The sequence below is a fragment of the Salmo salar genome, chromosome ssa20, assembly GCF_905237065.1.
Source record: "Salmo salar chromosome ssa20, Ssal_v3.1, whole genome shotgun sequence".
In the NCBI taxonomy this organism is placed as follows: domain Eukaryota; kingdom Metazoa; phylum Chordata; class Actinopteri; order Salmoniformes; family Salmonidae; genus Salmo; species Salmo salar.
This window is the reverse complement of record NC_059461.1, coordinates 27432068-27448646: the sequence shown is the minus strand read 5'-3', so window position 1 is coordinate 27448646 and position 16579 is coordinate 27432068. Positions and strand designations below refer to the sequence as shown.

General features: G+C 43.8%; 2 protein-coding genes across 4 annotated transcripts in view; both read right to left on the bottom strand.

The window, feature by feature from the left end:
* Window positions 1-661: 661 nt before the first annotated feature.
* rilpl2 (Rab interacting lysosomal protein-like 2) lies at window positions 662-2430 on the bottom strand. Its single transcript, XM_014161305.2, has 4 exons — window positions 1901-2430; window positions 1540-1691; window positions 1309-1443; window positions 662-831 (listed from the first exon to the last, which is right to left on the bottom strand). The coding sequence occupies exons 1-4, from the start codon at window positions 2192-2194 to the stop codon at window positions 810-812; spliced, it is 603 nt and encodes a 200-aa protein (XP_014016780.2). The 5' UTR covers window positions 2195-2430; the 3' UTR covers window positions 662-809.
* Window positions 2431-3377: 947 nt separating this feature from the next.
* Window positions 3378-16579, bottom strand: part of LOC106580357 (RILP-like protein 1) — a 29278-nt gene continuing 16076 nt past the window's right edge. Inside the window, exons 3-8 of one of the 3 annotated variants that reach the window (XM_014161303.2) lie at window positions 12229-12347; window positions 11732-12007; window positions 11183-11463; window positions 8071-8169; window positions 5080-5167; window positions 3378-4457 (exon numbers count right to left, since the gene is read on the bottom strand). In XM_014161303.2, coding sequence (XP_014016778.2) covers window positions 4452-4457; window positions 5080-5167; window positions 8071-8169; window positions 11183-11463; window positions 11732-12007; window positions 12229-12347 — 869 coding nt within the window. In that variant the 3' untranslated portion in view covers window positions 3378-4451. Of the gene's footprint in view, window positions 5168-8070; window positions 8170-11182; window positions 11464-11731; window positions 12008-12228; window positions 12348-16579 lie in introns of all 3 variants that reach the window. The other 2 variants (XM_045703138.1, XM_014161304.2) reach the window with 2 other exon arrangements.

Sequence of the window (16579 nt, the reverse complement as noted above, 5' to 3'; positions counted from 1 at the left end):
ATGTTTTTCAGCGGCAGGGACTGGGAGACTAGTCCGGATTGAGGGAAAAATGAATGGAGCAAAGCGCTCAGACTGGGGTGAAGGTTCACCTTCCAACAGGACAACAACCTTAAGCACACAGCCAAGACAACATAGAAGTGGCTTAGGGACAAGTCTTTGAATATCCTTGAGTGGCCCAGCCAGAGCCCAGACTTGAACATCTCCGGAGACCTGAAAATAGCTGTGCAGCGACACTCCCCATTCAACCTAACAGCTTGAGAGGATCTGCAGAGAAGAATGGGAGAAACTCCCCTAATATAGGTGTGCCAAGCTTGTAGCATCATACCCAGGAAGACTCGAGGCTGTAATCCCTGCCAAAGGTGCTTCAACAAAGTACTGAGTAAAGGGTCTGAATACTTATGTAAATTATATTTCCATTTTAATACATTTGCAAACATTTCTAAAAACCTGCTTTGTCATTATGGGCTATTGTGTGTAGATTGGGGGGACAATTTAATCAATTTTAGAATAAGGCTATAAGGGGCCTAAATACTTTCTGAATGCACTGGATAAATCATTGGTCTGTACCATGGTATTTGACCTAAATGAGCATAAAGTTATTTTCCCATAACTGTATTAATGACAACAGTTAAATCTATAAAAAGACAACACTGAGTCATCGTTTCAAAAGCCAAAATTATTCCAGTTAAAAACATTTAAATTCATTACTGAAAACTGATCTATTACAAAGCATTGATAAAAAGCATGTGCATAAAAATGTTTGGTTTATCGTTAGTAATGCCTTAGGTCCTTGTTCTCATAGGTTGTCCTTATTTCCGTCTGAATGAAAACCTACAAAAAGAAATAAGAATGTTTATTTTAGAGAACTTGCTCTGCAAATAGTTGGACAACACAATGTACATCCCTGGACATTACTAGTCTTAGAGGAGGCGAAGGGGGATTGAGTGAATTTGCAGTGTCAGCTGAGGCTTGACTGAGTCACGTTAAGTCCGACAATAACAATACTGACAACAGCAGCGGAGCTGGCTTGCTGAAGTGGTATCAGCTCTCGCTTTCCCCCTCTTAAGTCAGATTCTCCCAATCACACAGCATCAGCAAACACACACAGCCAGCCGGTCACAAGCAGGTCATTACGAGGGCAGAGACAGACCGTGAGAACAAACCACCTGGTTGTCTCCTGTGTGATACTATGGTTCTCTCTGAAATACTTGTTTTCAGGGTGTAAATAAACCATGTCATACTGCATGCTCTTTTTGCAATTCACTGTGATTATGCAAAGTTGAATGGTGAAAAAAGCTAATTGCTCACAGCTTTCTGATGGTGGTCATTCCTTCGTTAGGTTCCTCTTTAGTCTCATCTGTTGTGTCAGGAACAGGTTTCGAAGGGGATGGAGATACTAAGTCAACCTCTACCATGGCTTGCTCACCCTGTGGCAGCATCCCACTGCAAGTACAAAGCACTACATTACATTTTTGTGTGGGTTGGGGTGAGGTGGTGCGGGTTGCATGGGGACTGGTCAAGTCTGGTTGTGTATTCTACCTCTTGTAGAGTTGCAACTCTTCTTGCGCCACCAGTAGCTGGGCCTTGAGCTGGTTCCTCTCCTGAAGCACCTCCTTCAGTTCCTGCATTGTGAAGCGTGGTCTATTGGGATCTTTCAGGTCCACCACCAGTTTGTTTGGTCCTAGTGTTTGCTGAGAACATATTGATTAAAGGGCTAAACGTAGAACAAAAAAGGAGTCCACAACTGTATGTTGCACAGTAGTGTATAGCAACCCAGTGAAAAGTTACAACATGCTTGAACATACTCTGACAGACGTAGTCCAGTTAGAGACTTTATGGAACATTTAAAAGGTATCGATTTTGACCAGTTAGTTTCCTGGTTTGAAAAGATCAAACTCACCGCTTCCTGCCCGGCAGAACTTTCTCTCACGATTCTATCCAGCTCACTCTTCAAGTTGTCTCGTTCCATTTTCAGCTCCTCCAGTGACAGGTTATACTTATTCACTAACGTTTCAAACATCTCCAAAACCCGGACAATTTTGAATTGCAAATCGGAGACTTCCTCACCTGTAGTACTTATTTTCAGCAAATCTCTGCCAATCACGTATGAAATGTCATAAACATCTTCCACAGTCAGCTCAAATGCTTCCTTCTCGAACGCCAAAGCAGGTGAAGACTCGCTCAACTCTTCCATTGCTCGTGCTCCAAAAACGCAATGAATTCAACAAAAGTTTTTGTTTTCTCAAACGGTGGGACCGATTTCTCAAATCAAGCGTTGTGACATTTAACATACAAAATACTTATGAACTTTAAGTTTAGTTCCATGCATGCTACAGTAGCCACTTCAAGTTACCGGTAGTTGGCTAACTGGATAGACCCAACAAATTTTCAGTGTAAGTTGCTAGAGGCAGGTTGATTTGTTGCTAAATGTGACGTCATTGCGTGATTACGTAAACTGCGTCATTACGTGGGAATACACAACAACGTTACTCAAATAGACTGGCCATCTCGGCAAAAAATATAATTTCACATTTGTTCAGGTACAGACACCCACTCTTTTCTGTACAATTTTGATTGAGACATGTTGATTGATGTTGTGAGTTCTGTTCAAGATCAAACATTCGTGACCAACTATATTCATTGTGGTTGGCTTGTCGAACCCGTACTACTGCTGCTGCAGTCAGCCAACAAATAATTTGCAATTTGCTGAAATTGCTTCGAGCGTGCTGAGTGCCTGCTGGTGACGTCCTCACGATGCACTTTTGCAGCCAGGCACGTGTGTTGTGACCGAGTGTGTGACAGAGAAAATCGTTTTTGTGTCATTTAGAGGGAAAATGCATGCATTTTATCGTTTGAGTCACCTTTCAAAAGTTGCTAAAAGTTCCAAATACATTTTTAAAGTAGCTAAATTTGTTGCTAGGTGCTGTTTGAAAAAAAAGCTGCCAGGGTAGTCTGAAAAGTTGCTAAATCTAGCAACAAAATTGCTAAATTGGCATCACTGCTTGCTGTATCCAGTGTATAAGTGACATACAAATAAGCCAATAGCAATGGCCTGTTCCCTGGCGACAGGTGAAGCCATGTGCATAATCCAGTAGGGACACACTAATCAGGTGAAACAGCACGTGATATTTCCCCGGTATTTTCAACACTATACTTTGAATTTCGAAGTTTGATTGACATTCTGTCAACCTGGGGGGCCTTGGGGGTCTCAAAGTTTGCAGGGGCCCCTGAAAAATCAGGGATAAAACTATCAAATTGAACAAGGCCAAAATATCTCACATTTTAATGCAAGAACTGACAGGCATTAAAACATTGTGTCATTTCATATTTATATCTATAAGAAAAATGGCAGGTGATCATATTCACATCACAGATAGTCAACAATATGCCAGCTTTTTATTCAGACACTAGGAAACTCAAGTGCAGCATAGTCCAAATAAAATCTTTACATAAATACAATTTAAATATGACCGATAGTTATCACATCAAACCATGTCAAAATGCCTTCAATATATTTTGTCTACCTTGAGGCATCATCAGACTTGGTATAAGTTTGCTTTAATAGATACAAATAAACATGTGAGCGATCTCTGAAGTTACACTCTAATACTTATTGCTAGTATAAAGCACCATAGTCTGCACAACTAAATATGAATTCAAAAGGCACAGAATATCTCTCAGATTGCACATTATTCTCTCCTGAATCCATTGTCCCCACAAGACAACTTTGTCCTGACAATCCCTCTTAGCATGAAGCTCTTCATGTTTTTACTTGGAGACCACCAGCATGGGACATTATACACTGAGTGTACAAAACATTAGGAACACCTTCCTAATATTGAGTTGTAACCCCTTATTGCCCTCTGAACAGCTTCAATTCATCAGGGCATGGACTACAGGGTGTCAAGCATTCACAGGTACGCTGCCCATGTTGACTCCAGTGCTTCCCACAGTTGTCAAGTTGGCTGGATGTTCTTTGGGCGTTGGACCATTCTTGATAATCACACGGGAAACTGTTGAGGGTGGTAAAACCCAGCAGCGGTGCAGTTCTTGACACACTCAAACCAATGCGCCTGGCACCTACTACCATACCCCGTTCTAAGGCACTTAAATCTTTTGTGTTGCCCATTCACCCTCTGAATGGCACACATACACAATTCATGTCTCCATTGTCTCGAGGCTTAAAAATCCTTCTTTAACGTGTCTCCTCCCCTTCATCTACACTGATTGAAGTGGATTTAACAAGTGACATCAATAAGGGATCATACATTTCAATTGGATTCACCTGGTCAGTCTATACATGGAAAGAGCAGGTGTTCCTAATGTTTTGTGCATTCAGTGTAGGTTCCTGGTTATGGATGCTTCAGTGCCTCCTGAGCCTGCTCTGTGTGCAAATAATCTCTCTCCCACAAATCACTTCCTCTGGTCGCCTCTTTTCTCCAGAGAAGATGCTAAACCTGGATAGGTGCAATGACAGAAATTAAGAATTTAGGTTACACCATGCCAAAAAAATATAAAAAATAGCCATGACAATACTACTGCTAAAATAGATCAATAAAATACAGTGGTTACACTTCAGATTATTCATGCAGAGTGAGTGAGTGACATTGAGTTCTCAGAGTGAGGACAAAAGCAGAATGAGAGCATGCATGAGGAAAAGTGCTAAACAAAAGGTTGGGGAGGTGCATAAGCTTTGCCCTGTCAGAGGGTAACATAGTTAGTCACTCCACTTTATTCAACAAATGAAGAGCTGTCAACAGCGAATATCCATGCTATGAGACAATCCTAACTCAGACAACATGCATATGTGGATTTGTACTTGTAATAGTGAGTTGCTGGATTAGTATATTGGCAAAAGAGGTGACCATTTTTAATGATTGTGGCATCTTCTATGATGAGCTGGTTCAAGATCTACACATTATCAGCCAATAAGAATACTCCCACATCCTGCACACATGATCACAAGGAAGTATTGCATTTGAGATGACAGGCGGTGGAGGGGCTTTGGCACAGTGGCGGTGCTTGGCTCAAGAACAATGACATCACAAAAAGAGATAAAATAAATGTTAAAGTTCATACACAGGACATAAGTCGTCTGATCGGCTGTAACGTTGGATCGTCTGCAATCAACCCTGCTGCTACCATCGGCATTACTGCAGTGAATATCCTGTCCAAAGAAGTAAAGATGAAGAGACATAAGCAAAAAAAAAAGTTGTCAGAGTTTGTGCAAAGTGACTTCTTTGCAGCACCCAGGTTGGGAAAGGAGGCAAGCCACATTTAGACGAAGTAAGCTACTTAAATAATAAACCATTTATTTATGGACTGGTCATTTTTCTTCTCTTCACAATTATTTGTAAATGACCTTCAAGAAATGATTATGATAGTTGAAAAATGTCACAGAAGGGTGCGGAAACTTCATCCCTTCGTCCTGGTCTTTCTACAAATATAACATTCCCAAACAAGCATTGTGGAAATTAAATTGTCATTATTTGTTTTAGTGCTCAAGCAAGCATATTGGTCAGTGACATACATATATAAAGCTAGGTCAAATCCCTGACTGCAAGCCTTAACCACCATGACAGGAAACATAACATTAGTTAGGTTTGCATCCAATTGGCGACAGATTTTCATGCGAATATTCTAAAATCCGCATAAAAATAATTTTCCCACCAGAGATGTATTTCCATCAAATTGACTTGTTGGTGATAAAAGTATTTACGTGACGACGTAGTGCACATAAATACCTTTTGCGTTTAAATTCCCATGTACCGAATAAAAAATAAAAGTTAAATAGGTTTCCATCGCATTTTCAACTCTACTGATGGATTCTCAAGAAAAAAAAGTGTTTTTTAGCGAGTCTGTGTATACTCTGGTATTGGCACGTGCGCTCTAGCCAACAGCTCGCAGATAGTGCTCGTATTTCCTACATGATGAGATTATCATATACAAAAGAGCAAGATTATTTTTATTTGACAAACTGCAGCCAAGCATCAATGATCATGTCACCAGAATAAGACCCTCAATATTTATTGTGAAGGAGCATCAAGCTCATCACCTTGCACTTTCACTACCCTGTGAAGTTCATAATTTAAATAACTAATCTGTATCCTAAGAAACGGACTGCTCATAGTGGGAGGAACACACATTATGTCATCGCTTGACTCCAAGTTTACTTTGATATGATAGTTATTATACCAATTTTTGCGCATTAAAGCGTTTCCACTGACATTTCTCCCATAATACATTTTACCGACACAAAAAGATCCCACCTTGTCTAGTGTATTTTGATTTGTCGAGATTTGGGAAGTTTATCCAACATGTACTTTACTTGCATTAAAAAGGTTGGATCAAAACCTGGTTAACAGCTAGGTTTCCACCCAATTGGCAAAATATTTTAATGTGAATATTTTAGAGTCCGCATAAAGACAATATGCACATTTTCCCAACAGTGGTGTTTCCACCAAACTAACTTGTTGAGGATAAAAATAAGTGTATTTTCATGTACCGAATACAAATCTAAAGTTCAATATGTTTCAATCGCAAAATTTCAACTCTACCGATAGTTTTGTCACAAAAACTGTTGTGTTAAATTTAAAATGTTGCTACTATGGTCTTGGCACGTGTGCTCTAGCCAACAGTTTGCACATATAGTGCAGGTAGGCTAGTCTACATGAGATTATTATGGATAAAAGCGAGAATATTTTATGAACTGTTTTTCTGGGTGATTTGTGTTGTTTTATTTGTGCTTACCATGACTGTGTGTTTGTATTCTAATGTGTGTGTATATATTTACACAATATATACAAAAGTATGTTGACACCCCTTCAAATGAGTGGATTCGGCCATTTCAGCCACACCCATTGCTGACAGGTGTATAAAATCGAGCACAAAGCCATGCGATCTCCATAGGAAAACATTTGCAGTTAAATGGCCCGTACTAAAGAGCTCAGTGATTTTCAACATGGCACCGTCATAGGATGCCACCTTTCCAACAAGTCAGTTCGTCAAATTTCTGCTAGAGCGGGCCCTCAACTGTAAGTGTTGTTATTGTGAAGTGGAAATGTCTAGGAGCAACAACGGCTCAGCCGCAAAGTGGTAAACCACACAAGTGAAGCTCGTAGCACTTAAAAATAATCTGTCCTCGGTTGCAACACTCACTACCGAGTTCCAAACTGCCTCTGGAAGCAACATCAGCAAAATAACTTAGTCAGGAGCTTCATGAAATGGGTTTCCATGGCCGAGCAGCCGGACACAAGCCTAAGAACACCATGCGCAATGCCAAGTGTCGGCTGGAGTGGTGTAAAGCTTGACACCATTGAACTATGGAGCAGTGGAAACGTGTTCTCTGGAGTGATGAATCAAGGTTCACGATGAGAGGAGAACACTACCTGCCCCAGTGCATAGTACCAACTGTACATTTTTGTGCTTTTGGTCATGTAGTGTATATATTTTGTGTTTAATGTGTATTTTATATTGTATTATACAGGGCACATTTGGAAAATAGACCTAGGTCTCAATATGTCTTTCCTGTCAAAATAAAGGTTAAATAAAAATACATTTTTTTTTGTCAAAAATGGCAGTCAAGCATCGATCATCATGTCACCAGAATAAGAACCTCGATATTTATTGGAAAGGAGCATCAAGATCACCTTGCACTTTCACCACCCTGTGGAGTTTATCTTAATTTATTTAATCTGTATCCTAATAAACTGCCTGGTTTCTCAAGTCGTAGTGGGAGGACCATAAAGGCATTTCCAACGCCATTTCTTGCATAATTAATTTTACAGACACAAAAAGATCCCACCATGTCGAACAAACAAATTATTTGTCTGCATTTAAAAAAAATATGACCTAAAATTCCTGTTTCCATCACAGCTGTCATGATGACTTTACTTGCATAAAAACTGGATGGAAACGTGGTTAGTGACAAACTTGTTTCAAAATGTCAGAGATTGTGGGAATGATAGGCTGTGCACCTATATGTGTGTGGCCTGAGCACATACCATCAAGAGAGATGGAGTGGGGTGGCTGAGGAGTTTTGGCGTAGGTCTAGTGGGTCTCAGTACTTACAGACGTTTGATCCCCGAGTCAGGCTGTTCAGTGACTGCAGGCTGTGACTGAAGTGATGGATCCAAGTTGATGCCGTAAATCTCATTCTCCAACTCCTCACTGAGGCAGGGAGAAGGGATTCATTTAAAGAATGTGGACTTGTATTATGAACAAATGCAAAAAATGAAAAGGATAAAGTGGGATACTACATCATTAGTAAATACATACAGTTGAAGTCAGAAGTTTACATAAACCTTTGCCAAATACATTTAAACTCAGTTTTTCACAATTCCTGACATTTAATCCTAGTAAAAATTCCCTGTATTAGGTCAGTTAGAATCACCACTTTATTTTAAGAATGTGAAATGTCAGAATAATAGTTGAGAATGATTTATTTCAGCTTTTATTTCTTTCATCACATTCCCAGTGGGTCAGAAGTTTACATACACTCAATTAGTATTTGGTAGCATTGCCTTTAAATTGTTTAACTTGGGTCAAACGTTTCAGGTAGCCTTCCACAAGCTTCCCACAATAAGTTGGGTGAATTTTGGCCCATTCCTCTTGACAGAGCTGGTGTAACTGAGTCAGGTTTGTAGGCCTCCTTGCTCGCACACGCTTTTTCAGTTCTGCCCACAAATTTTCTATGGGATTGAGGTCAGGGCTTTGTGATGGCCACTCCAATACCTTGACTTTGTTGTCCTTAAGAAGTATGCTTGGGGTCATTGTCCATTTGGAAGACCCAATTGCGACCAAGCTTTAACTTCCTGACTAACGTCTTGAGATGTTGCTTTCAATATATCCACATCATTTTCCTCCCTCATGATGCCATCTATTTTGTGAAGTGCACCAGTCTCTTCTGCAGCAAAGCACCCCCACAACATGATGCTGCCACCCCTGTGCTTCACGGTTGGGATGGTGTTCTTCGGCTTGCAAGCCTCCCCCCTTTTCCTCCAAACATAATGATCGTCATTATGGCCAAACAGTTCTATTTTTGTTTCATCAGACCAGAGGACATTATTCCAAAAAGTACGATATTTGTCCCCATGTGCAGTTGCAAACCAGAGTCTGGCTTTTTTATGGTGGTTATGGAGCAGTGGCTTCTTCCTTGCTGAGCGGCCTTTCAGGTTATGTCGATATAGGACTTGTTTTACTGTGGATATAGATACTTTTGTACCTGTTTCCTCCAGCATCTTCACAAGGTCCTTTGCTGTTGTTCTGGGATTGATTTGCACTTTTCGCACCAAAGTACGTTCATCTCTAGGAGACAGAACGCGTCTCCTTCCTGAGCGGTATGATGGCTGTGTGGTCCCATGGGGTTTATACTTGCGTACAAATGTTTGTACAGATGAACTTGGTACCTTCAGGTGTTTGGAAATTGCTCCCAAGGATGAACCAGACTTGTGGAGGTCTACAATTCTTTTTCTGAGATCTTGGCTGATTTCTTTTGATTTTCCCATGATGTCAAGCAAAGAGGCACTGAGTTTGAAGGTAGGCCTTGAACTACATCCACAGGTACACCACCAATTGACTCAAACTATGTCAATTAGCCTATCAGACGCTTCTAAAGCCATGACATAATTTTCTGGAATTTTCCAAACTGTTTAAAGGCACAGTCAACTTAGTGTATGTAAACTTCTGACCCACTGGAATTGTGATACAGTGATAAGTGAAATAATCTGTCTGTAAACAAAGTAGATGTCCTAACCGACTTGCCAAAACTATAGTTTGTTAACAAGAATTTTGTGGAGTGGGTGAAAAATGAGTTTTAATGACCCCAACCTAAGTGTATGTAAACTTCTGACTTCAACTGTACATGTGCACTGAACAAAAATATAAACGCGACATGTAAAGTGTTGTTCCCATGTTTCATGAGCTGAAATAAAAGGTCCCAGAAATGTTCCATATGCACAATACGTTTTTTCTCTCTCAAATTATGTGCACAAATTTGTTTACATTCCGGTTAGTGATCATTTATCCTTTGCCAAGATAATCCATCCACCTGACAGGTGTGGCATATCAATAAGCTGATTAAACGGAATAATCATTACACAGGTGCACCACTACACCTTGTGCTGGGGACAATAAAAGGCCACTCTAAAATGTGCAGTTTTGTCACATAACACAATGCCACAGATGTCTCAAGTTCAGGTATCGTGCAATTGGCATGCTGACTTTAGGAATGCCTACCAGAGCTGTTGCCAGAGAATTCAATGTTAATTTCTCTACCATAAGCCAACTCCAACGTTGTTTTAGAGAATTTGGCAGTACGTCCAACCAGCCTCACAACCGCAGATCACGTGTATGACATCGTGTTGGCGAGCAGATTGCTGATGTCAAAGTTGTGAACAGAGTGCTCCATGGTGGCGTGGGGGTTATGGTTTGGGCAGGCATAAACTTTGGACAATGAACACAATTGCATTTTATCGATTGGCAATTTCAATCAACAGAGATACCGTGACGAGATACTGAGGCCCATTGTCGTACCATTCATCTACCGCCATCACCTCATGTTTCAGCATGATAATGCATGGCCCCATGTCGCAAGGACTTGTACACAATTCCTGGAAGCTGAAAATGATCCAGTTCTTCCATGGCCTGTATACTCAGACGTGTCACCCGTTGAGCGTGTTTGGGATGCTCTGGATCGACGTGTACGACCAGGTCCGGCCAATATCTAGCAACTTCGCACAGCCATTGAAGAGGAGTGGGACAACAGTCCACAATCAACAGCCTGATCAAATCTATGCGAAGGAGATCACACTGCATGGGGCAAATGGCGGTCACACCAGATACTGACTGGTTTTCTGATCCACGCCCCTACCTTTTTTTTAAGGTATCTGTGACCAACAGATGCATATCTGTATTCCCAGTCATGTGAAATCCATAGATTAGGGCCTAATTTATTTATTTCAATTGACTGATTTCCTTATATGAACCGTAACAGTAAAATCTTTGAAATTATTGCATGTTGCGCTTATATTTTTGTTCAGTATAGTAATAACATAAGATTCAGTTGAAGAGACAGGGGTATTAAAAAGTGATGATAAATCCCTAGTCCCTCAACTCCAGGTTATTCTTTTTATTTTTAATTTTTTCACTTTTTTTTCACATAGCAGATGTCATATCATGTAACCTTTTGTAATAGATGAGCTCCTCTCTCAGCATGAACACTTGAGCTTTGAGTTCGTTCCTCTCCTTCAGGACGTCCCGTAGCTCCTCGAGGGTGAAGTGGGGCCTGTCGGACTCCTTCTGGTCCAGGACATCAGGTTCCTCCTCCTGCTCCTGGTCACACAGCGGGAGGACAGGAGGGCTCTCTTCTGATTCAAAGCACTGTGCCAGGAATTCATGGTCACTTCTGCATTCCGCCCAAAATGAATTGTGTACGATGGAGGCTGCTGATGCTGGTACCAAGGACTGGATTTGGGAAATAGCATGGTCACTTAAGGTGCTACGAAAGGCTTTGTGAGCGGTGGCAATGATACTCAATGGCTAATCTACAACATTGACTGACCCTCCTTGGGTGGATGTAATGTTATTGTGTTCTTGTCAATATGGAACTTAAAACCCTGTAATTTGGGTATAATCTTCTTAACTCTATAAGGTAAAGCGTACAGATATGTAATGGTGTCTTAAAGAGAAATGTAATGGACTTGATCAGGTAGGGGGTTGTAGCTGTGGTTACCTTGGCCGACACTGGTGTAAGCACTGTCATCACAGCCTTTGAGGTGGATGGTTCCTCCTCCGCTGACATCTTCATGTCCAGCTCCCACTCTTTACGCTCCTCCTTCAGCCTTGCCACCTCCTGCCGCAGGGCCCCCAGCTCCTGCTGGCGCGCCTGGGACATAGCCTCCAGCTCAGCCTTCTGTTGGATCACTGCCTTGCCCTGAGCCTCTACCACACTGATCCTGTGCCGCAGGTCCAGGTTGATCTTCATCAGACGGTGCTGCTGCAGCTGAAGCTATAAGGGGAGGAAGGAGTCCGTTTAATCCTACCCATTTGTCTGTAATGAACTGATGGAAACTGAGTGTCCAGATTGCTGGTGGAAGTTGTTGTCCTCAGGCAAGACGAGACATCTATGTGCTGAAGCATTAGGCTACAGACAGTAGGATGCCTAGGAGGGATGTGTTATGTAGTTCAGGGAGTGTGGAATGCAACTAGATGGAAAGAGACAAGCCTCACCGCCTCCAGGTCCTCGTTCTTGAGGTTCAGCTCATGGTCCTTATCGCGGATCTCATCTCTCTGTTTGTCTACCACCTCCTTTAGCTTCTTCATCACCTGGCACTCTCTGTCTGACACACCTGTCCAAGATATACACACATACAGCCCACACAGGCATTAACACATAAACATACACTACCCTTCAAAAGTTTGGGGTCACTTAGAAATGTCCTTGTTTTTGAAAGTAAAGCAATTTTTTGGTCCAATAAAATAACATAAAATTGATCAGAAATACAGTGTAGCCATGGTTAATGTTGTTAATTACTATTGTAGCTGGAAACGGCTGATTTTCAATGGAATCTACATACGCGTACAGAGGCCCATTATCAGAAACCATCACTCCTGTGTTCCAATGGCACGTTGTGTTAGCTAATCCAAGTTTATCATTTTACAAGGCTAATTGATCATTAGAAAACCATTTTGCAATTATGTTAGCACAGCTGAAAACTGTGGTTCTGATTAAAGAAGCAATAAAACTGGCCATCTCTAGACTAGTTGAGCATCAGCATTTGTGGGTTTGATTACAGGCTCAAAATGGTCAGAAACAAATAACTTTCTTCTGAAACTCGTCAGTCTATTCTTGTTCTGAGAAATGAAGGCTATTCCATGCGAGAAATTGCCAAGAAACTGAAGATCTCGTGCAACGCTGTGTACTGCCCCTTTCACAGAACATCGCAAACTGGCTCTAACCAGAATAGAAAGAGGAGCGGGAGGCCCTGGTGCACGACTGAGCAAGGGGATAAGTACATTAGAGTGTCTAGTTTGAGAAAGAGATGCCTCACAAGTCCTCAACTGGCAGCTTCATTAAATAGTACCAGCAAAACACCAGTTTCAACAGTGAAGAGATGACTCCGGGATGCTGACCTTCTAGGCAGAGTTCCTCTGTCCAGTGTCTGTGTTCTTTTGCCCATTTTAATCTTTTATTTTTATTGGCCAGTCTGAGATATGGCTTTTTCTTTGCAACTCAGCCTAGAAGGCCAGCACCTCGGAGTCGCCTCTTCACTGTTGATTGTCACGTTTACTCCTCCCCTCCGGTGTACGACGTCGCCAGAGTACTAACCCCCGGTCCTGGGATTCATCATTACGCACACCTGGCACTCATCATTACGCGCACCTGTGATTCATTATGATTCACACCTGGACTCCATTACCTATATCATTTCCTCCCCTTTATACGTCACTCTCACAGGTTCACTCACCAGTTGGTATTGTTCTTGTGTTTTGGCCTCCTGCCCAACATCCCGGAGGAATATCAGGATCTAAGGGAGGTATTCTCCAAGACCCTCGCTACCTGTCTCCCTCCTCATCGACCCTGGGACTGTGCCATTGACCTGTTTTCCGGTGCTACACCTCCGCGCAGACGCATCTACCCTCTGTCAGTGGCTGAGACCCAGGCCATGGAGGACTACATTCAAGAGGCGCTCCAACAGGGTTTCATCCGCAGGTCCATGTCCCCTGCATCGGCTGGCTTCTTCTTCGTGGCCAAGAAAGAGGGTGGATTACGCCCTTGTATCGATTACCGTGGACTCAATGACATCACCACAAAGTATCATTACCCTCTTCCGCTGGTGCCGTCAGCCATCGAGCAGCTCCGCGTGGCCCGGTTCTTCACCAAACTGGACCTGTGGAGTGCCTGCAATCTTGTTCGCATCCGGGAGGGGGATGAGTGGAAGACGGCATTCAGCACGATGTCTGGTCACTACATGTACTTGGTTGTGCCCTTTGGCTTAGCCAATGCTCCGTCAGTGTTCCAGGCATTTGTCAACGAGGTGTTCAGGGACATGCTCGGACGTCAGGTGTTTGTGTACATCGATGACATCCTGATCTTCTTGACCAACCTGGAGGATCACATCACTCACGTTCGAGCAGTCCTGGAACGCCTCTTGGCTATCCACCTGTTCATCAAGGCAGAGAAGTGCCAATTCCACCATGGGGCTGTCTCCTTCTTGGGCTACCAAATCAGCCTGCAGGGAGTGAGGATGGAGAACAAGAAGGTAGATGCGGTAAGGTCATGGCCAGTCCCAACCACTATCAAGGGGACACAATGGTTTTTGGGGTTTGCCAACTTTTACCGCCACTTCATCAGGAACTTCAGTGCCGTCGCCGCCCCTCTCACATCTCTCCTCAAGGGTGGGCCTCGTAGGTTGGTTTGGTCTCCAGCAGCCAACGAGGCCTTTTGTCTCCTCAAGGGGCGTTTCACCTTCGCCCCCTTGCTAAAACACCCAGATCCCACGCTACCTTTTGTGGTTGAGGTAGACGTATCAGAGGTGGGTGTGGGGGCAGTTGTCACAAAGACAGGGGGACCCACTAAAATTGTATCGTGCTTTCTAATCCAAGAAACTGTCCACCGCAGAGAGGATTACAACGTCGGCGATCGGGAGCTCTTGGCGGTGAAGTTGGGATTAGAGGAGTGGAGACACTGGCTGGAGGGTGCCAATAAACCATTTGTCATCCACACCAACCATCGGAACATAGAGTACATACGCGTCAAACCAGGTGGGCCCTCTTCTTCACCAGGTTCGACTTCACGCTGACCTATCACCCAGGTTCTAAGAACATCAAGGCCGATGCCCTATCCCGTATCTACGATTCGGGAGAGGCTCCTAGCCAGAAGGCACCCATAATCCCCTCCTCTCGAGTCGTGGGTCCAGTGGTTTGGGATGTAGATGTGGACATCCGCCAGGTTCTAGAGAGGGAGCCCGCACCCCGAAATTGTCCTCCCGCATGCATCTACGTTCCAACAGGGATAAGGGATCGGCTGCTGACCTGGGCACACACAGCTGTCATCGCTGGACATCAAATATTTCTCGCACTATCCATTCCATCACTGAGAAATACTGGTGGCCCACCTTGGTGCAGGATGTTAGGCAGTATATTAACTCCTGTTCCGTGTGTGTTCAAATTAAATCCCCCCGGATGTTTCAGCAGGAAAGCTCCTGCCACTTCCCATGCCTCAGGGACCTTGGTCCCATCTATCCATTGACTTTGTTACTGATCTTCCCCTTCTGATGGTTTGTTTCACCACCATTCTGGTGGTAGTGGATAGATTCTCCAAGTCATGTCATTTAATCTTTCTTCCTGGTCTTCCCACTGCTCTCCAGGTCGCTGAGGTACTCTTCCGGCATTATGCCCTTCCGGAGGACATCGTCTCAGACTGTGGCCCCCAATTCACATCCCGAGTATGGAGGGCCTTCTTGGAGAAGCTCGGTGTCACGGTTAGCCTCACATCTGGGTATCGGCCTCAGTCTAACAGGCAGGTGGAGAGGATCAATCAGGAGCTGGGGAGGTTCCTGAGGAGTCAGTGTCAGGACCGGCAGGGTGAGTGAACACATTTCCTTCCTTGGGCAGAGTACACCCAGAGCGCTCTACGTCATACCTCCACTGGGTTGACCCCATTCCAGTGTGTTTTGGGTTTCCAGCCGGCCCTGGCCCCGTGGACCCCGGGCCAGACTGTGGCTTCTGCGGTAGATGAGTGGTTCGGGCGCGGAGGTGGTGTGGAACAATGCGCACGTGAGACTCCAGTGCGCCGTCCATCGTCAGAAGGAGCAGGCAGACCGTCACCGCAGTGAGACCCTTGTGTTCCATCCTAGGGATCGTGTCTGGCTCTCTATGAGGAACCTTCCACCCCGCCTGCCCTGCACGAAACTGAGCCCCCGTTTTGTGGGGCCGTTCAAGGTTCTCCGGTGGGTCAATGAGGTGACATACAGGTTACAATTACCCAGTCACTACCGTATCTCACCCTCTTCATGTCTCCCTTCTCAGGGCGGTGGTTCCTGGTCCCCTAGCTGATGCTGTCCCCCAAGACACACCTCCACCCCCCCGGACATCGAGGGGAGCCCGGCGTATGCTGTCAAATCCCTACTGACTCCCGACGTCGTGGGGGTCGGCTCCAGTATCTGGTGGTCTGGGAGGGGTATGGCCCAGAGGAGCGGTGTTGCCAGAGTAGTAACCACCGGTCCTGGGATTCATCATTACGCACACCTGTGATTCATTATGATTCACACCTGGACTACATTACCTTCATTTCCTCCCCTTTATGTCACTCTCCGGTTGGTATTGTTCTTGTGTATCGGTATTCTGCCTTATGTTAGTGTCGGGTTCATTGTTTTGTTGTTTTATTAAAACGTTTCACCTGCTTCCAACTCACCGCCCCATCATTACATTGAGACTGGTGTTTTGCGGGTACTAATTAATGAAGCTGCCAGTTGAGGACTTGTGAGGCGTCAGTTTCTCAAACTAGACACTAATGTACTTGTCCTCTTGCCCAGTTGTGCACTGGGGCCTCCCACTCCTCTTTCTATTTTGGTTAGAG

What these genes read in the sequence shown, in the direction of transcription:
- rilpl2 (XM_014161305.2), bottom strand. Translation starts at nt 2,194, where the DNA reads ATGGAAGAGTTGAGCGAGTCTTCACCTGCTTTGGCGTTCGAGAAGGAA. An exon ending in GTTCTGCCGGGCAGGAAGCG is followed by an intron (nt 1,692 to 1,900) that starts GTGAGTTTGATC and finishes ATATGTTCTCAG; the next exon opens with CAAACACTAGGACCAAACAA. An exon ending in ATGACCACCATCAGAAAGCT is followed by an intron (nt 832 to 1,308) that starts GTGAGCAATTAG and finishes TTCTTTTTGTAG; the next exon opens with GTTTTCATTCAGACGGAAAT.